Below are 25,843 nucleotides of genomic sequence, written 5' to 3'. Positions count from 1 at the left end.
TTATTTTCGTATGCAGACACATTTAGTGCGGCACATAAATCTTGAAATTCTCACGATAAATTAAATAAATGGTCAAAAAAAGTTTTGGCGGCGCTTTACAACTTTCACGAGCTCTCAAAATGTCGATATCTGATATTTAACACGTCTTCGGGCAACATTAGTTCATTTATAATTATATATAAGCTTGCACTAAGTTAACCATTAATTTTAATTGCAGTCAAAAAAATGAAAACGAACCCACGTTCTTCGGGATTGACGCTACCACCGCAATACTTCCTATAATGTTCTCATTGATTGAATAATCATACTTTTGTTCGGCGAATCTGTTGAACGTTATCGGTTAGTTCTCATCTTTTGGCTTAATTATTGATTTGCACGCTACACCCACGTTCGCATATTCTCGTGGTTCTGTTCGTTCGAGACTTGGGAGAGATTTTTTACCCTGTACCTAAAATATTATTTCCATTTAATGAACGTGCCTTATGACGCCTCCTTATATAGCTTTTATAGGCTATGCCGTAATTGTCTTAAACTTTTTTTATCGAACCAACAGGTTGATAATTTTAATAATACGATGCATTTAGATTAAACTCATCAATATATCTTCAAGATCGTAAAGATGTAATCAAATTGTGCTATATGAATTATTAATCAAACGGTATATTTTAATCAAAGCTGTGTTTACAAAATTAATTTTGATAATTGTAATAATATTCATATTGGCAAAATAGATACAAATTTTAATTCTCGTCCTAAATGATGAACACAAAATCTTTATATACACCCGATAGTGCATAGGGCACTGTATTACATAAATGCAGTGTTAACACATTAAGGAAAGTTGATCAGCCCTTCGCTTCGGGTACCAGTCCAGGGTAATAATGAATATATTGGAGTGATAAAATCACTTATCATGATCTCTCAGTGCGGCAAAATCGTGTATGATAGAGAGTAGTGATGTAAGGAAATAATTCAAGTCTGAAATGAGCTTTATCGGTAAAATAAAAAAAGGTTTATTGAGATGGTTTGAAATATCAATAAAACTGTTTAAAATCAACTGTTTTAAGTATCCAAAAAAAAGAATCTGAAATAACATGTCAGGCTCTTTTTCCTAAAAAATACATATATTTAAACTAATTCAGAGCAAATATCACTTGTTCAAATGGAGCAAGCTATAAACAGTTGTATATTTTCAACACTTTGGTCACTAATTTTTATTTTGAAATGATTTTTTCATCAATTCACTATATGAACATGTGAATAAAATTTTAATTAATATTGTACGCCTTGTCATCAAAACAGTAGAATGATATTTTTATTGATATTTTTTCGTGGGCAGAAATAAAAACTGACTATAATTAAACCAAATTTAGTAGATGGGTTTGTCGCTTAATTATTTTGTTTCCACCTCCGTAGCTATTTATTTAAATATTAACATGTAAGTAACAAAATGATTTCAATGTCTGGAATAATAAAAACGAACCTCGGATTAGAAAGGAAAAAAACAGTTACTTTTAATTGGACCATGTAATAAAAAGCGTATGATGTAAAATTCACATGTATAATTTATGTACACATTATCGATATGTCCGAAGATCTTCGTTAGTAGGTGACAGTACTAATTGGTTATACATACCTATATACACGCATATAGTGTTGTTGGCAGGAAATGTAGGCTGAACTAGAGATAAAAGATTAAAGAGTTTTTTAAGGTGGTATGGACATGTGAAGCGAATGAATAACGAGAGAATGACAAAGAAAGTATATGTGGCGTATGTGAGCGGGAGAACAGAACGAGGATGACCGAAAAAGACCTTGCACGATCAGATCAATCAGAACCTAAAATCTGGTTGTGTCAAAAGTCTGCATTATCGGAGGTCATGTATGACTAGATGTATGGACGTACAGGAGGCGGGGAGTGTATGTCAGGACAGAAGCGTGTGGCGTTCCATCTTCTCTACCTACTCCTGGGGGAAGCGGCGTGATGGTAGTGGCAGTAGTAGTGGTACAAAGTAAACATCTTGTTTTTCAACTGTCTTTAAGACTAATAAAAAGATTGAATATTAAAAAAATACTAAATTATTATAACATTTTCCAAATTACAAAGAAAAGGCTTATTATGTTGCTTCGAATTTTCGTAAATAAAAAATACAGTTAATTACATATTTGGTGACCCATCCTCGCGTAGGTATTTTTGATAGCCTCATAAATTCCTTTCTCAGGCAGTTCTCGGCAAAATTACAATCTTCAATAGAGATCACTCTCGATGTAATTTGACATTCTGTTTTCTGGTTCAGCGACAATATAAGGTAAAAACCCTCTCATCGAGCTATTTTTCATATTTATTTTGCATTATACCATATTTTTACAAGATATTAATATTTTTTCAATATTTTACGAATTTAGAAATTTGAGGTAATTTCTCTTAAAAACTGTCATTTTAAAGGTTTTCTTGGTGCAAAAAGATATATTTAAAAAAAAAAGATACATGTACATGTAAATATCAATAATGCTAATCTTAGCTTTGCATTCTTTCCTTAGTTGGAATGATAGATGTTCGAATGATGATATAAAAAAATACTTTATTCTTACATTTCCAATTAACCAACTGAGACAGCAATGCACTGCAAGGTACCATTATTTTGTTATATTTTTTTAAAGAAAAAAATATATTCAAATAGCATTATAAATATGCATTGTAAGTCATGAACATGAATTGAACATGACGTCTTCTATGAGTTTTTACAAATACATATTTTTGTTTTTGAAAATGTAAAAAAAATCATTAAAAAATGAGGGTCGCTTTTAAAATTTGCTTTAAATTTTAAGCCACATTTTATTCAAATAAAAAAAATAGTAAAGTTTTTTTATTTTTTTAAATAATTTTCTGAGGAAAGAGTTGTACAATAATAGAAACGAGGACGGTCATAGGAGGCGATACCCAAATATAACATTTCATAACCACGCGCATCAAATCGATAATAATACACATAGGTGCGGTACAAATCTGCATTATGGCTCTGATCCGTTCCCACTCTAACCAGATTCTCATCATCCGATTTCAACGCTTTTAATGTTGACACGTGTGAACAAAGGAAATAGTAACGTGTAATTTGAACCGTTTACTCGCCGGAATCGAGCTTTATCGTTAATGCTGCCAGCGGAGCACAATTTTGTATCAAATCACATTATATTATAGTGTAAGTACCTACCTACCTGCCCACCTATTTTGTATTATAATATTATCATCTCGCAGCATGTATTGTAGGTACATATAAAATACATACATATAATTCCTGTAATAAATATACAAATCAAATCATTATTATATTGTCCCTTGGACTTATGAATCCAGATTCCTGAAGAAATCATCTACTACCATAAGAAAAGTGTTTCATGAATTCAACATTTCAGTAAATATATCACCTTAGACTCTAGACTAGGGGTGTGGAACCAACTACATTACTATTGTTAACTGTGATAATATTATAAACTTAGATCAAAGATGTTTTGATAACTAAATTTAGGAATTTTTTTACTAATAATTAAAGTCATCTCTCTTTGTGCATTTCAATAAAATGTATATTACGAACATAATATATGTTATTATAACAAGGCAGACATGCTTAAAATTATCAATTTAAAAATATATAATTTACTCTCTGATCTGATAATACATTATTACACAGTTAGAATATTTGGCGTTTGGGTACATGTCGGAATATATTACAGATTATTAACTAGTATTTATGCATATTATTTAATTTAACAAAAAACATAAAATAAAATATCTATCCTTTTGAAATATCAATCGATTTAAGTATGGATCATATAAGTAGATTAAAAATACTATCTTAAAATGTTTTTAATACATGGATATACAGATTATATTTATAAAATTTGACTTTAATAATAGGAAATTAAATATGTCAGTAATTAATAAAAATTCTTTCTAAACATTTAATACTTTTTAAATCTGTATATTTCTATAAACTTATGTAATTCTAAAAAAAGCAGTTCGGTATGACATTTCTTTATTTATAAGTTTGAAATAAACAAATATAACAAATAACAAATGAGAACAAGTTTTTTTCTTCTGATGACTGTATAAAAGAAAAAAAGGCGGTTAATACAATATTTATATAGCAACCAATGAACGTATTGCATAAATCACTAACTTTGTTAATTTGACGTGTATTTTTCTTTTCATTACACCATTCATTTAACACCTTGAGACCTGCTTATCTAATGAATATCTAATTAAATCTAGCTGGAGGCCATATCTTTCGTAAAAGAGTTGTATAGGGCCTTTATATTTCATTCAATTTCTCCAATTTTCTTATCAATCTATACAATATCCTATAATTATAAGAATGTCGACTACCTGACTTTATATTGAAACATATAATTTGCTTCATATTTTGAATTTGAAAAAGAAACTTCCACCATTTTTTTGCTTGAACATGTGTTATGAACTTGGTAAGAGTCGTTATTTGGGCGGGACGGAATATTCGTAAGGTTAAAATACCTTCACAATTAGAAAATAAAAAAAAATATGTATCCTATTGAAAATATTGAACATTTTTTCTCTTTTTTGGACGTATTTAAATAAAAAAAATTAGTAAATGACAGAATAAATAAACAATAAAATGTTTTATTTTCATATCTAAGGAAAGAAAGTTAATTTTTTTTAATTATAAGAAATAACCGGCAAAGCCTCTTTTTTAAGGGCTTGTTTGCAGGAAAGATAGTGAGAAAAGATAAGGTAAATGTAAGAAATACATCACAAACACTTAGCCCATATAAAAATAAATCTTTCTTGAATTTATTCTGCACTTGGCGGGTTTCGCCTGTCTTAACCTAAACAATATAAAACAAATAAGGGCTCAATAACAATAACAAGTAAAAGTCGACATCAGGGCGACCTGATATGACACGCATAGAAGAAGAATAACAGTATCACTAAGACAGTAACACAAGTAATTCACAATATTTCATAGTAAATTAACAAAAAACCTTAGTAAAAAATATTTTTAACAGAATTATTCATTAGTCGAACCAATCGTTCGTAAAGGCAACTTTACATTTATATGTGTTGTGTGCCTTTTTTATACATATATATTTTTTAGTGACTGAAAATATATTTGCTACGTAATTTGACGTTATGAAAAAATGATTCCGAGGCAATTGTTCAATCAATCCTATTATTTACTAGTATAATATGGATGTACTCAATGGAAACTGAAGATCATTATTGATTGACAAGAATTTTATAATAATAATTTATGATGGCTACCGATATATTGAGTACTCGGATGATTGATTGAGTAATTCGTAATATGCAAGACGCCTTGAATATGTTACTATTAGATGTTTACACCTGATAGCGCCATCTGATTGGTATGCATTCACATGATCATTATACAAAAAAATAACTGAGCAAGTATTTTTTATTGAATAATCTGATAAAGCAACAGTATAGTTTTACTTGGGAAATATTACGATTTCTTAAAATCTATTTTAACACGTGTATCGATGCATTTTGCATCATTTTCAAACACTGTAAAATAATTGTACAAAAAATAGTAATGCGTAATTAAGATTTTTGTGATAAACGTTTTATTTAAAAAAATGTGTGTTTACAAGTAAAATAGCGTATATTTTTATTTAAATTCAAGCACGTTAATTTTTAATAATCCTTACTAAAAATGTGAGTTAGTATAACTTGAATGTAATTTTTATTTCGAAAATACCACTATTTCTTATAAACAATTGTGACCCGTGTTTCGATGATGCGGAATGCATTGAAATACGTATCACCATATTTACCAAGCAATTTGAAATGAATAGATATTTTACCAAAAAGTAACTGTCGAATAAATTAATGAAGTCAGTATAACTGCTATATTTTTACATCCTAAAGCTATTTAATTTCAACTCTAGGTATCTACCAACTTAGTCAAATTTTTATTTATAATTATTTTAAACGATTTTTCAACATAATTTCGCCCTACGACAGGATTAGTTGAACAACATATAAAAGTATTTCGAGACACGTAAAGGAAATGTCACAATATCCATTTGGCCGTCGAATCCACGGCAATATAGCTGATTATTCTCGCGTGACAATGTTGACCAACTTCCTTGTTCTGTTAAACTCTTTAGTTTACGTCTTGGCGTACTTCGAGACAACTTCTTCAGCAATCTCCACTGCCCACGTGGCGTGGGTGGTTGTCAAAATTATTGGGAAGTAACTTGTAATGTAGTATTATTATTTATTTTAATGGTAGTAGTATGTCCCTAACATACTTAATAATCAAGTATGCACGCGTACTTAAGTTAACCTTTTGATCAATATTTTCTGAAATAATAATTGGTACCTATCAAAAGTACCTCCTACACATTTTCGATATTAATTTAATAAATCATTTTTTAATTGTTTCAAAATATATAAGATTTTACACGAGGCACATTTAATATAAAATCCACCCTTAACGCTTTTGAAATTTTTTTTTGCAGTAATAAATTATTAAATTATTACTGTGATACATGTTGCCTTGATTTGTAAAGTATGCTTATAATTTTAGTATCGTCAAAAGCTATTTCAGTAACCCTTGTACGATGGAATCGCATAGTTAATTATAATGTCTATTTTTTTAGTAACACTTTATCCAACCATTTTCATATACCGTATACGTTTTTATAACGTTGTAATAGATGAAAAATTCTTCTGAGCACCTAGTTTATTGTGAAACAAATATTTTGTTATTAAAATAATTAAGTTGATACTATAAAATATCAAATCACCTTAAAATCTTTAAGGACAACTTAACATTGAAATTTCAACGCATAGACAGACAAGAAACTTTGCTTATAAAAAATATATTTTAAAGAATAATACGGATACCTAAATTACATAATTACTTTATAATTTATGAAATATGCGCCTCACGAATGCAATCGTGACCCGTAATCTCATTATTTATTATATTTAAGTTAATTTATATGTACCTTTAACTGGTTATCATATAATAAAACGATATCAACGAGTTAACGTTGGGATAAATAAATGAAGCAATTTCTCAGCGCTGGATTTCCATAAGGCATACGTATATAAAGCATCGTTCAGCTTTGTATTCCGGAATATTAAATGCAAATCCTGCGGCTGATCTCTTTATGGAGGCTGTGTCATTTGAAGGGATGGATGCAACGGGTAATGGGAAATGCGCAATCTGCGATGCTCTCCGCATCACGGTAGCCGGAACAATCAGATATATGCATTGATGCAAGAGCTCCGAGGAGCCCATTCAACAAGTGAACTAGATTAGTCAACGTCAGGCAGAGAATCGCCTCGCGATGGTGATGTATTCATTATGGCCGCTCGCTAAGTAGGGGAGGCCGGTCGCATTCATCATATCTCCGCAATTATTACGGGCTTGCCAACATCTCGTCTAGCGCTTGAAGGGTACGCTCAGAGCGCTTAATAATCTTAATGAGCTAGGGAATGCTAGAATACACAGCCCCATATTCTCGTTGTCTTCAGATTCCCATGATAATTTATCGGTTGGCTTTTTATCAACAGATTTCCTAACGACTTAATCCTATTATTGCGAGATAATATCTTTTGTTTATACACTTTCTGTCAACGCACGTTTAACTATATTTTTAACTGAAACATCACTTAGTGTCGGGTTGTGGTCCTGTCAGTTGTGTCGCAGAATCTGAGTTTGAACCCACTCTATCACAAATTGAAACCTATTTTTATAATGAGCTGCTTAAAATCACAAAAATAGTATGACATTGAAATATTTTTGTAAATAATAAAAACACAAATATTTTTTCCTCTTTTATTTATTTGTTGTTTAAAATAATAATATGTAATAAAATACTGGAAGGAAATTTAACCTGAAACTGATTTATAGTCTACACAACACAATCCAAAAAAAACTGAATTATCAGACAATCAAAACTAAGCCATGCTTAACGCCATCCCTTCTCTGCCAGGGTTTAACGTTGTTCTAATTTAAAAAGTTTGCCACTTCGTGGTTAAAATGCTGAATGATAGTGATTTTCTTGGTTTACTTATTTTAATTTTGTTTTCAGATGAACCAGCAATGTAAAGTGTGCGGAGAACCTGCAGCAGGATTTCATTTTGGAGCTTTTACCTGCGAAGGATGCAAGGTAATTAAAATACTGTAATAACTTTATTTCAAAATGGTAATAATTTAATACAGTAAATAAAATAATGTATGTTTATTATCTACGTCAAATACTTCATAAAACATTAATGCAGTTCAATACGAGTAATGTAAACACCCTTCGGCATTGTCAAAATATGGTCAGGATATAATAGTAAAAAGATTTTTTGTAAATATAAAATACCATCCAATAAAATGCTTCGTAGCTAAATATACGACACCTAAAAATAAAGATATATTAGATACGCTTTTTTCAAAGAAATAATTCGCAAAGCTTCTATTTCAGAGGCTTGTTTGCGCGCCGAATAGTGAGGACAGGGAAGGTAAATGTGAAAAATATAACACCCAATTAATTTGAAAATAAAAAATACAATTTCACATACTATATTGTATATTATTTGAGAATAATGCAATAATTATTTATTATTTTTTGACATCTCATCAAAGATGAAGTAGAATATTGAAGTCTGAGCATTTACGGAGCTGATGACCGTCATAGACTGGTTTAAGTGATCACTTTACACGTGTTACATTCACCAATTCTACACATTATTGACAACCACACTACTCAAATTCTTGGAAGTTCTATTTATATTAACAAATTTAGAAACCTTGTTCTTGAATCACTAGAACTTCACTAGAGACATCTATTGGTGAGATGTTAAGAAGCTTTTTACTAAGCAGAAACTCTTATATTAGTATGTGAGGTCCGAATCCTGAGATAATCCAGATTTTGTGAACAAGTATTTGTACACACTCAAAATGTTGCAATAATTTTATATTTGTATGAGTTTTAGATACGTGAGCTATTGTGCACATTATTTTAATGGTCGCATTCCAGAGAGCAATAAATATTTTTAATACATTTAAATCCTTGACACGAACCAACAACAGCGACTCATTTGGACTAAATATTATTATATTAGCATCCTGCAAATTATACGGCTTTAGTAAACTCAACGTGTTAATGAAGAAATATCAAAATAAATGTCAAGTGTCAAATGATGATCGTTATTGACTACAAATAGTTAATAATGTCTGTTTGAGTTTACACGCGAATAACAAATTAACGATCTTACAACACAAGTCAGAGGTTCTCAACTTTTGCGTAGGGTGACGTAACGAAACTTACAAAGTCCTCGTTTACCAGTTATCTCGACCCCAATAATATTTTTTTTTAAATAATTGTATCAAAATATTTTTCAATACAACGATTCAGTCAGTTAATGACGCTGTTCATCATTATCATGTTGGAAACCGTACTGTAAAATATATTTTACAGCACGGATTATTTGCAAAGACAAATTGGTGTGGCGTTCTATTCTCTCTGCTTACCGCTGCGTGGAATTAGCTTGATGGTTAGTTAGTTAATTAAGTAACCAGTTTATAAACTTGTGTAACGTTCGCAAAACTGTCCATTATAGAACATAATTTCTCTCTTTTAAGAGTTGAAACATTTTATACATTTTACAATTAATGAATTACTTATATAGTTTTTTATTACATTTTTTCTATTATTTATTTTTTACAATTTTTTTTGAAAATGTGTGTAGGATAATATATAAAATAGAACAATCAAGCTTTATTTTATGTCTTGTAAACTTATCAGGTCAAAATTCCTAATATATAATTTTAAAATACTTTCTAAGCTCAGCAACATAAAAGAAATATATACTTTTTATTATAATTATTTGGTTAATATTTCAAGTAAAACAATCGTTATGAACTATTTTCTTGGCATGCAGTAGTAAATAAGTGACTATGCATTGATTATAGATGTTTACAATGGTTAATTGGGTTATTTGTGTAATAGTGGGAATCACCCTACACCTTGTCGGTGTGTATAAGGTGTAGGGTGATTCCCTTTACACAGTACAAGTGGCACGCGTCATCATCGACCGCTACAAATTCCCGTAACGGTGGATGATTCCAGACTTTGACTCTTGTCGATAGACGTAAAGTTTTCGGTAATGGTTGTGAGTTCAAAAGTGAAATTAAACTTCCAAGATGGCGCAATGCAAACAGACCGTTGCGTTACAATAGGTCGGTAACAAAAACAAAAGTTGTAAACTTGAAGTTTGACTTACCCCGATTTGCAAATGCACTTTACATTTTTACTGCTTTTATATTGCCAAATTTATGGGGCCATCTTTCGACACCCAAGGTTACATCGGGTCTCATTTGACGCTCTCTCCTCCCAGACATTTTTAATTCAAATTTAATTAATTTTTTATCGACCGCAGACATAATCCATTTTATTTTTATTGCCTTAAACGCGCTTCTGGTCACTCTGATCAGACATTAAATAATTACATTCAAAATTTGGCATCACAAAAATTAACTACGTATTAAAATTACATTCTTCCTTCATCCCTCTCTCTGATTTCGACTTGCGAGAATGCTACTTTATTCATAACAATTTTCTAAAATTTAAATAAGTATGTATTGTACGACTTATTATAACTATGCACACTCTTTAAACGATCAGTTTGGTGCATTTTAACTCTTTCAAACTCTCTCAAACAGAAATACAGATTTACTTTGCTGAATCAAATATCACAAAACAAACCGTTTTCATTTCTTTTAACCCTTATCTCCATCATTTGGTGCATTTATAACTACATCATATAAAAGCAATGTCATCTTGATCGTTAAATATGTTGAGGCATCTGCCTTGATGATCAGCCCTCCGCTTAGGGTACCAGTCCAGGGTAGTATTAAATAAATATTAGAGTGAAAAATCAATTGATCATGTTTATTTAAACCCCCTTGGGATTCAAATCTGTGTTTCTAGCATAGAAGCCAAACACTTCACTATAGAAGTGGACAGATTTAAAAAATTTTACAGCGGTAATGCCATAAAAATCTTCTTCTCCGTCTTAATCCTCATTGCTGAGGGTTGTGACCCTTGCAGAAGCAATGACTCTTCTCCAGTTATCCCTTGACTGCGCTGCACGTAGCGCTCCAACCACTGAGGTGCCTGCTGCTGCCTTAATTTGATCGATCCATCGTGTGGGGGATCTCCCTCTCCCTCTCTTTCCCTCCAGGCTACCGATCACAACTAGTCGTTCCAGGCTATCCTCGTTGCCACGCGCAACGTGTCCAAAGAACTGGAGAATCCGTCGGGTACAGATATTGGCCAGAGACAAGCCATCCAAGCGTAGTTCCTGGCGAATGGACTCATTGGTGCGTCTAGCTGTCCATGGAATTCGGAGCATGCGCCTCCAACACCACATTTCAAAGGCATCAATTTTTTCAATTTTTTTTTTAGCCATAAAAATAAAAACAGGGAATTATAAAAAAATCTGTATTTTATAAATACATAGGACTTTTTATTGTAGATCTAAAAACCCATTTAATTAGTAGTGTGGGTGTTTGATATCGTCATGCATCCAATATTACCTTAATTTGAAGTAAAATTGTGTAGGTAAGTACCCTGAATTTAAATGGGCCCGCGGGATGCAATTGTGCCACAGCTCGAGAGAATTAATAGACCGAATACTTGGTCGGTCTGCCGGGAGATGTCGTGCTCTGTTGGCTGTTTAATCGCATTGTTCAATGAATAAACAATGCCCAGCGTCGGAAACCTCCTGAATTTACATTGTCGTTTTGTTTTTACCCGCAATAAGTTTCCTTTTTACAGTCATATAAACACGAAAGCTATTGCATTTTTATCGCCGTCAGATTCGACGCAATTCGAGTTTTTTTTTACAAAGTGCTCTGTTGGACCCGATTTGGGCAAAAAATAATTTTTATCATCGGAAAGGTATTAAATTAATTTTGACAAAAAGTGGGCTATGCAAATCAATGAATAGTATTATTTCACGAGATTGCTACAAAAACAAACAGCTCGAGTGTTTTCGAATGACATCAGAAGATCATAAAATGAAGTGAAATAATATTTTATTCACAATTTCTTGACATAATTTTATATTCCTAGTTTTTTTATTTATTTATTTAATCTGCAATAAAAGAAATATGAATATGACGTTACATAAAATAAATATAAAAACTTAAAATCATTCAAATTTATGTGAAACCCCGTGATAAAAGAACCCGCAACCTCCAGCACGGTAGTTAAAAGCACTAACCACTACACTACGATGGCAGACTTTACATAGTTATTAATTTTAAAAATATTAAGTTACTAGTACGGGAAATATTTTTTTTCTTCGGTATTTTATTTTATCCACCTCCGTATTGTCATGGTCGGAGCGTTTGCTCCCATATTGAAAATCCCTGGTTTTATAAGGGAGTCACAATAAATATAAGAGTTATGTTACTCCAATATTTGTTTTATCACCCTGGAATGGTACGTGAAGCGCAGGACTGATCCCCTTGCCTTCATATAATTAACGAATTGCTTGAAACTGCATCAGTTTAATGCAGTGTCCTACACACCAAAGGGCAAGGATAAGGGTGTATGGTAGTGGTGGTGACATTGATAATTATTTTAATTTCATTCAAATTAATTATTACCTACGATTCTTCAAGCCAAACAATTAGTTGCAAAAATTCCGTTCCTTGATTTAAAGTCCATTATCTTAATTTGTTTTTTCTTAATAATATTGCGAAGTGTACTTAATTAGACGCAATTGGAATTAAGATATCTTTATACTACCAATATTTTATTGCAATAATAATGTTTATAGTACCTTAAAATGATTTCAATTGAACTCCTTGAATAAATTAAATTAAGTTGAAAGTTTATCATTTGCCAATGCTATGCCTAGTGACCCGAGGAAATTAATGTCATCGAGTTCAGCATTAATACTGAAATAGATAACTAATTTCCCAATCCGCGTGGCAATATCAATCAGAAATTAGGCTCGTGTCTGGCCAACCCTAGTTAAAGAAATTTCATGCGTTTTTGTTACGCATTTCGTTTATATTATAGTTTTAACGATATTAGAAACAATGTCACATCTTTCATTACATTATTTATTGATTAAGTGCAATCAAGTGGTATATTTCATTACATCGGTTAAATAGAAGATTTTTTGAAAATTAAAATAAATTACTTCCTAAAGACCACTTTTGAGTTTTTGATATTTGTGTAAAAATGACTTGTATCAAGAATTACAGATCTTCTCATCAACGCGTGAAAATACAAACTTACTTACCAGTACAACTTATATATATATTTTTTATTTAGATCTGTATTTGGTCTACAATAATCGACGTATCGACATGATTCATTGTTTTCCTGACAGGTGACACTTATAAGTACGTTCATTATTGTAGACCAGATAACATTAATTTTTTTTTGTACTTGGCTCAAGTAACACATTAAAGTTCAAGTAGTCCTGTTCTAAGGTACTGATAATGTTACAGTCTGAAGAATGTTTTATTTTAAATGTTTTAACTAAATTTTACAACGCTTTTCTGCCCAACAATGGGTAAAATACTGTCATGAAAGATGGATATAAATTAATTAATATACCTATACTATAATATATACATCTCAAATAATGCATTATGGATGCTTAATATTGAGCAAAAGCGATAACGTTACACAAGTGTACTAAGTGATTAATTTTGGATATCAAAAGCATTGTTAACTTTATGTTATGGTAATATAACACTCTCCTTATTATTCATCACTCTTTGTAATACCTGTTAAAAACATTTAGTCTGCATTTGACCTGGTCCATTTGATGGAATGGTTATTCAGAAACTGGTAGTCTTAAAGTAGTGTTTTAAGTAATATTACACAAAGTGAACGATGAACGATAAGGAATGTTATATAGTGATCTTTTATGCCAGCAAAATGCCAGGTTGTAAGCCCTGAGACTTTACCATCTTTATTGATATAAAAACCATAAATATTTCATCAGGTTGAGACACTTATAAAAAATATCATAATACAGTACTGCATTTCGCATATTTTAACGGATCGTGAATTCGGTCAGAAACCTGGATTACTCCCAAAAACAACCACTAACGATCAACAATTAACGGATAACTAGATCTTAACGGATCGTTGTGAGTCACGGACGCTCTGAACCGTTTCCGTTGTCGATTTCAGGCTCCTTGAAGCAGCACGGTTTCGCAATCTATTTCCTGCATTTAGTCTACGCTTGTCTGTGGCCAGCACTTATCTATTTTCTGCTCTAGATTGTCTACTTCTCCTGCGTACGCAATATGCCGGGATACGATCGCGTATTCCGCTACAATTTCAAGGACAGATGATTCGCACATTGTGCCTTACTAGATAACCGTCTGAAATGTATTAAACTAGTCACTGCCATATAGCGGATTGTTCTCCGAAAAGATTTGTTGCTTTTTTATGAGAGCGATCCACATCTAGTGCTTATATTTTCAAGACTCACGACTTAGAATGCAATCTCGAAAAAAAATCACATGGAGTTTTGTGAATCGAAATGGGATTGCGCATGAATGTCGTAAATTTCAACCTAGACCTGCAGACTGCGAAGTGTTCTGCCAGTAATGGACTAGTATTTTATATTTGATTTACATTTCTTGTACGGCGGAAAACGAATGGGACCCGGGCAAAAAAATCATGTTTGATTTATGCGCGTATAAATTATAAAATTTGTTTAATATGTGAAGTAGGTGGATACAAGTATGTGTAGGTACATGCACAAATATTCGAGAAAACAATGTTTTTCCGATACTAATGTATCCAGTTTTTCGGTCGTGTTTCGTGTCACATCAAATTGAAATATTTCACTTGTAACATCCGCCCCCTCGTAACATGGTAGTGGTTAACACCTTGATTTAATAATAAAGTTATTATGTTTAGGTAGATCAGGGGTGACCAAACCGTGGCGCATTCGATCATTACGAATTAAGTAGCCGTTGCATATTTTAGCCAACTGAGTTTTTAAAAATTGGTTTCATAACTTAATATATCTTAATATTTTCGACACTTATGTGATTTCAGGGATCAATCAGTACATCCTTGTAAATTTTCAATCTCTTATATTTTATGTATATATATATATATATATATATATATATATATATATATATATATATATATATATATATATATATATATATATATATATATATATATATATATAAATATATATATATATGTATATATATACTACTACTACTACTACTACCATCACGCCGTTTCCCCGCAAGGGTAGGCAGAGAGGATGGAACGCCACACTCTTCTGTCCTGACATACACTCCTCGCCTCCTTCACATCCATACATCTAGTCATACATGCCCTCCGATTACGCAGACTTTTGACACCGCCAGATTTTAGGTTCTGATTGATCTGATCGTGCCAAGTCTTTTTCGGTCGTCCACGTTCTGTTTTCCCTCTCACAGTCGCCACATATATTTTCTTAGTCATTCTCTCGCTATCCATTCGCTCCACATGTCCATACCACCATACGCTCTACATGAATAACTAAATAAAAAACAGTTTTTGCTAACAACTAAAAAAACATTTCATTAATTGATTCAGCAGTCATTTTGAGGTAAAAATGCATCGAAACATGTGTCACAGTAGATTTTATGAAATATGATATTTACTAAGTAAAACACAAATTTAAAAATAAAAAGTAGTGAGGTATACATTAGATAACAAAAATGATATTTATTTAGACCTTGAAACCTCAATTAATTTCCAGGATTAACTAAAATATCTGTGCCAATGTCACAGTACGATAACAATAGGTCCGTTAAAATAAACAATGAATCCCTGAAAATGATAAACTGCTAATATTCTGAAAATGAGAGTGAGTTTAATATGCCTCCGTATCTCTTCGGCGCCATCTTTCAACTACCTCAAATTAAATAGGTACCATTAAATCCAACTACTGTGAACAAACAACTTTATGGGAACGCGAGCACTGTGCATAACCATTATCAGAGTGGCTTTACAATAAGTTTCATAAGGCTTTTAAGATATGTACCAGACCATTATAAGTTATGCAACAGCCTCAACAATGGTGGTTCACGGTAACTTGGTTCAATCAAATTTTGGAAGCAATTTTTGTGACCTTGCTAATGTTCCGTTATGTTGTTAAGTCGTTAAATTCTCCAGGGTTGTCCAATATTATAAATATTTTTTTTAAGATTACTTATCAAATAAGCACTTAATTCCCAAAAAACATAGCACTTAATTCCCAAAAAATCATACGTTCCAGTACGTCAGGACATATCACGGTCTCTAACTTTGGTATTCCAATGATAACCTAAAAACATATTTTTTATCGATCAAAGCTCTAAGTGTTTTTAAATACACGATAGCAGAGAAACGTGAATATTTTCATCTTGTCGGGAAAAATTATAAGAAATTATTCGAAATTCCTGAAAAAGTCTAAATAAAACCATGTTTAGATGCGAATATCTGTTTTGATAGTTTAGATGAAAACGTTCATGTTTAAAGAAGTCTACACAACCATGATTTCAGTTTCATAATTTTAATCAAATATATTAAAAAAATACATTTGAGGTTCAAAAGTCCTAAAAATCGTTTGAAAAACATGCTTAATTATGAATACCTGTTTTAATAATTCTATTCATTTATGATACTAGTCTAAATTTTTTAATCAAATATGACAAATTAATGGAGTTTCGAAAGCCCTTAAAAATCTTTTGAAAATCGGTTTTGATAAAAATATTAATTTTGATATTTATGCCCAAACCGTCCATGTTTTGAGAAATCTATACATTGATGATTTTTAATAAAATACGAAAAACTAAAGGAGTTACAAATTTCCTGAAAAATCCTGCAAAAAACAAGTTTAGTAGCAAATTTAATACTTCTTTTGATGGATAAATCGCCCTAAGCGTCCATGCTTTAAGAATTCTATATAACCATTATTTTAGTCTTATAATTTGAATCACATTAAAATTATAGAAGTTTCAAAAGTAGTAAAAATATCTTGTTTGCGTAAAACGTCCATATTTTAAAACATCTGTACAACCATGATTTCAGTCTAATAATTTTAACCAAGTCATCTTTGTTTTCAATGTTTCTCTGAATTATTAACAATGACTTGAGATCATTATCACCCTGAGACTAAATGAAAAATCTCAGAAACATATATTTGTAAAAATTGATCGTAAATGTCTTATTTTTGAATGGTTAAGCAGTTGGGTCTTAGTGACGTCCTCGTCTACAAAGAAAATGCACTGAAGCGGTTACCTGTAACGGCCGTTATACACCAGTTGGCGGAAAATGGTTTCGCTCTCAACAAAATGGCGGTTTTCCCGATAATTTGTGTGTGTAGGTACTTGTGACCTAGTATTACATTAAAACTATTCGAAGAAAATAATCAATTAGGTAATCTGTTCATGGCAATTAATTACTCAAAATTTTGTGTGTATAATTTATGGAATAATTCAGTCCATTGATGTTATCTACATGATTTAATTAATAATATCATATGTGTAAAAAAAAACAAGTTTTTACTCCTCAGTTCCTTGTTCTATGTATAACATTGGAACAAAAATCGAATAACTTGCTATAAAATTACAACAAAATGATTTAATGCTTAAAAAAATTATGTAATCCTTAATTGTTAAGTAAATAACATTTAATTTAAACAAATATGAGTACGTGTAAATTATGTAAATTTTCGTTTGTTCAAAAACTTAAATATATTTTATTCACCGATTGCTTTGATTTTGACAAAACATTGCAATTCAATGCGTGCTTATTTTTATGTTAAAAAAACAGCTTTCTCGTCCATAAAAATGGCAGCGCCATCTGTTTAACGTGACAACAACATATGCAATACTAAAATCGCTAATGATGGAAAGCTAGTATCTTGGACAGCCGTTAAAATATAATATACCAACTAGCAATGAGAAATTTAAAACAAAATCATACTGTTAATTTTTTTTCCATTTAATCAGACTGACTCACAGCAACGTGCGACTGGTTGCGGCAAGTAATAAATGTATTTCATGACTCTAAATATTTCATAATACCTATAACCTCTATGTTTGCATTTGCTAAGCCTTAGTTTGATAAGAAAATATAACACGTATACTATTTACTCGTCAAATCGTGCGTGCTCGGGTATCCGATAATATTCTTCCTTCAATTAAATTTCAGCAATTGCACAAACAGTGATTATGCGAGTCGGCACTTGTCTTTTTACTGTCAGAAATCAAATATTGTATTTTTGGAAATTCACTATAATTTTTCAATTGTGTCACGGTTAAATGCGTTTGTCCCATTCAAATCTGTTTATAATAGCGCCGCTGTGACGTTTTCTGTCACACACATGTAGGTACGACTTTTGTGTATGTACATAGGTAAGAACATAATATGTAGGTCCGTAATCGTTTATGACATCAAACGATTGCGCAAAAGACGCGTATCCAAACGGTGCGGTGGCGACTCGGGATTACTGAGGCGATTTACTTGTGCCAAACTTGTCACATTGAACGCTGCTCAAACTGTCATACGACCCAAAGCTGTAGTTCACAATTATTTGCATTTTCTGCAAATGTCTATGCACTTTTCCGTATCTGTCTTCTATGCTGATCGGGGTTGCACAGGAGTCTGTGTACTGGACAGCGTCGGGTCGGAATATATAATTTGTGACAATTGTTTCGCCTTGTAATAGCATTTGAAACTACTGTGAATATTGAATGGATTAATATAACGTTTTGACTCGTTCAATCTTCTCCAGAAATTTTTGCTTATTCTTTTGAACTGTGGAAAAAGATCCCAACAGGACATTCTTTTTATTTGTAGCTTATTGTAAGATTTAGGGGTGGAAATTGATTTGATAGATATTGAGTTGATAAAAAAAAAATTAATCGCTTTTATCAAAATATGTATTGATAATGTTCATGAATCACTAGAACTTCAGTGGAACTTCACTAGTGATTCAAGATCAACGTTTCAAAATTGGTTAATTTAAATAAAACTTCCAAGAATTTGAGTAGTGTGGTTGTCAATAATGGGTAGAATTGGTGAATGTTACACGTGTGTAAATTGATCACTTAATTCAGTCAATGACTATCTTCAGGTGCCCAGGCTTCTGTATTATTCTTCATCTTTGATGAGATATCAAAAAATAATATATAATTATTGCATTATTCTCTAATAATATACAAAATAGTATGTGAAATTGTATTTTTTATTATTAAATTCATTGATTAAGAGTAATTAAAAACCTTGATTATGAAACATGTGTTTCAGTCATTTATTCTTAAATTTTATATTTTTTAATTTCCTTGTCAATGATGGCAAACGGTTCAAAAAATGGTTCGCAAAAAACCGCGTATCTCTCAAATCAGTTGTAAAAATATGCTGCAACGTATGCTCAAATATGCTGCCATTTTGATATTTTAAGAAAAGGGATTTCGTGATATGAATGGCTTTTGTCCCAAATGTTTATCAGACAGGCGTCAGCCCCGTAATGCCCAGGCTTCCATATTATTCTTCATCTTTGATGAGATGTAAAAAAAATAATATCGTTTAGTAATGTTGGGAAGCTCCGGTTCATCAATGCTACCTGCAAACTCTCTTCAATCGAGGACGACGCATTGCGCAAGGCAGTGCCCAACTGGCTGGTTAATGTTTCGTTAGGAAAATAATGCCCTCAGCGTAATGGTTCGCCTCTCCGTGCAATATTTAATTCGTGTCATTTTACCTGTACATCCCAATGGCAGTGTAATTCCGCAGACATGCCATTATCGAACGGACCTTTGTATTAGATTGTCAACCGGCGTAAGAAGTTTTTATGTAAGATCGGATTCAGACTATGAAGGCGATTTCCTGCGCAAACGTACAATCGAATTGTTTCTGGCGAAATGAGATTACCGCCGGGTGAGGCAACAAGAGTGTTACGATATGCAGGGAAATTGACAATTGCATCGGACATTGTATCCAGCGTTATTTACAATCAATAAAAATAATAAAAACCTATTTTCCTTTTTACTTCGATTTCAACTTTGTAGTCTATAGGACTGTTTTTTTCTTAGTACTAACGGTTTTTTCTCTTGACGAAACCCACAAAGTAACAAAAAAAATAAAAACAAAAAACAAATAAATTTTTTTCTATCTCTGTATTTAAAGTTAACCCTATTCGTAAACTGAATCAACTCAGAAAAAAAGTAGTGTGAGGAGATACATATTTCAATTGGCTAGTTCAGAAAAGTATACTCGTATAATACAAAATATAAAATATATGATTAATACATTTTTTAAAACTTTTATTAAGCAAGAAATTAACATGAAAGTGAATGTCATTATAAAAGAAATACATATTGAACAGCAAAAAAATAGTTATACTCTTGTTTTCAGGATAATTATTTTTAGAGGTAAATATTTTTTTATGTACCTACTATATTTTCAAATTAATAACATTTAATGTATTCGCCTCTGTAGTGTTATGGTTAGTGCGTTTAGCTACATGCTAGAGGCCTCGGATTCGACTTTCAGTTAGGTTTAAAATAAATACTAGTGTTTTTTCACTCTTTTATTTATTTAAATTACCCTAGTCTGAAGCGCAGGATTGATCGTCTTGCCTTCATGTTATAACAATCAAGATAACATTACGTCAATACGACAAGAGATATGGGTTATTATTATTCTTTTTAACAACAATTTAGAATATTATCTTAAAATAGAGGTAATATTTATTAGTAAAAATAAATTTTAAGAAACAGGAGATTTCAATTCTGAGGCCCAGAACCAAAGACTGCTTTAGTAATACCTACTGGACCACACTCCGTATAAAAATATTTGGTTAATAATAGTTATCTTCTTCTAAATATCTAAGACCAATTACAATACTCATAATTCAAAGCTGCAACTAGTAATAATAATGGCTTATGCATTTCCAGTAATATCCAGGCTTTGAAAGCATGTTTAGAGTCGAAGCGATAATTGCTCAAAGTGGAAAAAGCTCTGAGTAATTTAGATTGCGCGTGTTCGCGGATTGTGTATTTAGTATTGAGTATTTACCCAACACGTTTATTTTAGCAGAGTACAACGCGTTAACGCCTGTTTTAATTGTAGACTGTGTAATCTTGTTGTAGAGTAATTTGTTTATTCCCATTAGCAACATTCTCCTACATAACTTGCTCCCTTACCACTTACGGGAAATCTTAACTATTTCGACGAACATACGTGCATTTAAATTACACAAACATTAAACAGATACGTCTTATTTCCACTATGTCTTGTCAGAAGAACCGAGTACAAGAAACGAATGAATACAAAATGCGAAAACGTGAAATGAAAATTTATGATTTATCTCATTAAATACATCATATATACGCTCATATATATATTAAAAATTAATAAGATCCTCAAAGTCACAATTCAAAATCTTCTTAAGATTTAATACAGATAACGTTTTGAGGCATTAAATCATCTCCAGAAGTTTTTTCATTCTTTTGAATTGTGGTTAAAGATCCCAATTGGCCAATCTTTTTATTTGTAGCTTATTTTATTAGCTTTGGAGGTGAAAATTGATGACTATAGACCACAAAAGCACGCTGTTTGGCTTTTCAATTGTTTTTATTTAAGCATAGTGTATAGCAGATAATACAGCTTAAAATTAACTCATGTTGCCTTTATTAGCTTATGTCTTACACGTTTGGCTACAACCTATGATGTAGTGCATTCGATTTTTCTTTACTGATTACTGAGAAACAAAAATTTATATTAATGTACAAATATTATCTAGGACTATTATCTCAATCCTAAAAACTTCTTCTTCTTCTTTTTTTTCGTTGTTGTCCTCATTGCTGACGGTTGCGACTATCATATCTCATTCTTTTAAACACATTTTTTATAGTTATCCTCTACCTCTCGACACAACGCCATCCCCATAGCTCCAACTACCCATGAACTTATTTCATTATTGATTTGATCAACCTATGTAGTAGGAGATCTTCCCTTTCCTCTACTACCCCTCAAAGTAAACACTAAAAAACTTAAGAAAACATTGAAAAGTAGTAAATAGGTGATTTGGATTAACTCCAACAAACAGCTTTACACACTAATTGTCACTCGTAAGATGAATACAAATAATGTAGGTACTAGGTATTCACTGTACATCTCCAACAAAGGAAGAATAATTGTTAGAAATCGTTATTTACACCAAATTATGGTATGTCTTGGTCCTGGTTTTGTAATTTATAAAACCAGCACTAATTCATTATTAATTATAAAATGAAGATTTCATCCAGAATAAATCCAGACATACTAGTTTCCACACCACTTGCAACATCGGGATGGCTTTTTTTGCACATGAATCTAATACAATATATGAAAATACGAGTACACGTACACTATAACATATTTCACCACCTTAGATGTGGCATGTCTGTATGAAGATAAAAACTAGCATCTTAGACCAGAGGTCACCTTAAAAATTATTCATTTTTCTGATTTTAAAATTGTGCTTGATTACTTTAGTAATTATAATTACAGTGAAACGTTTTAATCCCAGTGTGAGATACATTTGAGTATTTACAAGTCGTGATATTTGTTTTAACAGTAATACTCGCTTTTGCGGCTATCATCAATCACTTATATTTGGTTTAATGATTACTCTGGAAACTTTATTTGGGAACACTTCCAAATATATCAAGTCAGAGTATGTGAGCACTTTTAATGCACGTCAGGACATTGATTAATAATGCTCAATTTAAAATATTTTAATATGTATTTTTAAAATTGATGGAATAACACGGTTCGAGATTTAATTACTGCCCAAATTACTTCATTATTAGTCAAATGAACAACTGAACCCGACATTAATCACGAATACCGGTTTTGGTGAAATATTCTTTGGTAGGTACCCCGTGTTCACCAACTTTTTCATTGAATACATCCAGTTACCTTTATGTTTAAGACGATCATACAAAGTTAATTTTAAAATCTTCAAATCGTAAAATAAAATATGATGAAGCAAACGATAATCATGCACTGAGCTAATAATTCTAATTATAAGTCAAAATTTGAGCGTTATACTAATACTTGTTATTTTCTCTTTTTGTTCCAGTCTTTTTTCGGAAGGTCCTATAACAACCTGAGCTCCATTTCCGAATGCAAGAACAATGGCGAATGCGTCATCAACAAGAAGAACCGCACCGCGTGCAAGGCCTGCCGCTTGCGGAAGTGCCTCCTGGTCGGCATGTCCAAGAGCGGCTCCCGCTACGGCCGTAGGTCCAACTGGTTTAAGATACACTGCCTCCTGCAAGAGCAGCAGCAGGCGGCCAGCCAACTCCGAGGCAGCCAAGGTCCCCCGCCCCAGGGCATCCCGCAGCGAGATATGTTGCTAGACGAATACCACAAAGGAATGTCGCCTGAGAGTCCGCACAATGAGGACGATAGCAGAAGAAGAGCGCTCGCGGCCGCCGACCTCTTCATGCCTCTTCCGTTCCACGGCTTGCCCTTGCCAGGATTTCCTCCGCCCCTGTTGCCACCGCCGCATCTCCTCTTCCCAGGAGGCTTCCATCCGGCGCTCTATCCTCCGCGAGGACTTCTCAAGCCCGCCACCAACAACAACAACAGATATACGAACAACAACAACAACGAAACTACCGTAGAGTCATTTACCAAAAGATTTTATTTGGACGCGGTATTAAAGTCCCAAAGATCTTCTCCGTCGAGTGGAAGCATCAAGTCCCCTCACGTAGACAACGAAGAAGAATCGTTAGATCCCGAAGAAATGGAGTCACCTAGACCTGCCGATGAATTACCGCGACCGATACCTCTGACACTAACGTCCCTGAACTTCACGGGCGGCTTGACAGTTTCCCGCAAAGGCACTTCCTCGCCTGTCCAAGAGAACCCGATGGATCTGTCCATGAAGTCTGGTAGTTTCTCCAGCGACGAGAGGAGAGCCACTCCGGACGAGGAAGAGGGAGATGCAGATAGTGACGGAAATGACGAATCGCACGACGACGCGGGGGCGGAGCTCTTCTCGGCGAGACACGACGTGAAAAGATTAAAACTCCACAGAACTGCACCCCTGGATCTAACGACTAAAGTTTGACGGTTAACTCCCCGAACTGAGTACAATTCAAAGTTCAAAGACATAAAAAACGGTTTATCTAAAACGTTGTTTTAATTGTATAATAGGTAGATAATTAATTATTTTGAAATGTGAAAGATGACATCCGAAGTGCCTGTTTACTCATACAAATTATCATGTACTAAAGTATGAAATCGTTAAATAAAATAATTAAAAGCGTTGTGATCCTCGAAATAACGGGCGGTATTTTTTTCGCCGTCACAAAATATTTAAGACTTTTTTTTAGTTAGTCGCAGTAATATATTTTCCATTTAAATATCGTGTATTATTTGAATCACAAAGACATTATTACGATGATAGTAATAGATGAAATCTGTCGAGATTGTAAAATAATATATAATGTTGAAGCTAGTAATTTTTCAATATCTTCCTTGAACCCACAAGGTCAGGGTAAAGTGAATGACAAGTTATATCTGATACGTTGTCAGCATTATTACATGCATCTTGTAGATCAGTGCATGTACATATGGTGCGACCTATTGGTATGTTGGTCTATTCTATTCTGCTCTGTGTGTAGAGTCAATATTGATAGTGATCATATTCAAACCTTACAAATATTATAGTTCAAAGATGTATGTACGTCAATGCAGATGAATATGAATAAACCCCGCAAAACGATATCATTGTCCCACTACATAATATGCGCTTTTCATCTCATATCATAATACTATTTCATAATAATAGTAAAATGAATACAACAAACCGTTTACGTTATCAAAATATTTAACACTGAAAAAAGTAGTTTGTTGGATAAGCAAAAATAGACAAGACATTTATTAAATACATTATAAAGGCTTGCAATATAATTCACATCCATATTGGACATATTTCCTTGTTCAATTCAGTCTGAGGGATTTTTCAAAAAGTAGGCATATTGTCAATTCTATGGTCTCCAATTCCTGAAATTAATTGCGCAAACTGTTTGTTTAATTTAAACTGTATACGAAGTGAACTTTAAACATAAAGCTCGCTTCGTATAGTGTAATTTCTTGACAGGGCGCGTTGTCAAAACGTCACCCAATCTTATGCCCGGAAAAGTGACTCTAATCGCCGGTAAACGATTATTATTTTGAAATAACAGAGGTCGAATATCGTGAGAACCCTGGTTTAACCCTTCATTTTATTCAAACCGTTTAATACTTCTTCAAAGGAATCAGAGATAATAAGATGACATACCACTAATTTTAATTTTACTAAACATAGACCTCTTTTAAATAATAATAAATAAAATGGATAAAATGGGTAAGTGTAAAAATTAAAAAAGTAAAACAAAAACTAAAACATACTCTCATTGGTAATACTAATACAAATACCCTTATAAACAAACTTTTATTTGATCCACCAATATACATTTACTCTGAACACTTAAATTAATAATGAAATAATAAAATTAAAAAGTTATTTTAATTCAAGAATCCATCGTGCAATAATATTTTTTGGATTATTTTCAAATCAACTCAAAATTATTATTCCCTCCAGATCAGATTGTGTCTTTTTTGTGTATACATAATACATTTATACCGATATAAAAAAAAATCGTCTTCTTTCCAATATTCAATTGCATTATATTGATAGATATCTACAGCATATAAAATAAACTCTTCACAAAGTATGTCTTCTACAGTATTATTATATCATAAA

The 25,843-nt window shown here is 32.2% G+C and overlaps 1 protein-coding gene across 1 annotated transcript in view; it reads left to right on the top strand.

The window, feature by feature from the left end:
- The window catches only part of LOC148300250 (uncharacterized), an 87,747-nt gene extending 62,270 nt beyond the window's left edge, over positions 1 to 25,477 (top strand). The window contains exons 2-3 of the mRNA XM_088275052.1: positions 8,104 to 8,181; positions 23,168 to 25,477. Coding sequence (XP_088131178.1) covers positions 8,104 to 8,181; positions 23,168 to 24,163 — 1,074 coding nt within the window. The 3' untranslated portion in view covers positions 24,164 to 25,477. The remainder of the gene's footprint in view (positions 1 to 8,103; positions 8,182 to 23,167) is intronic.
- Positions 25,478 to 25,843: the final 366 nt, after the last annotated feature.

The sequence above is a fragment of the Brachycentrus maculatus genome, unplaced genomic scaffold (assembly GCF_059751285.1).
Source record: "Brachycentrus maculatus isolate JH-2025_06_01 unplaced genomic scaffold, ASM5975128v1 h1tg000771l, whole genome shotgun sequence".
NCBI classification, from domain to species: domain Eukaryota; kingdom Metazoa; phylum Arthropoda; class Insecta; order Trichoptera; family Brachycentridae; genus Brachycentrus; species Brachycentrus maculatus.
This window is presented reverse-complemented; position numbering and strand designations above follow the sequence as displayed.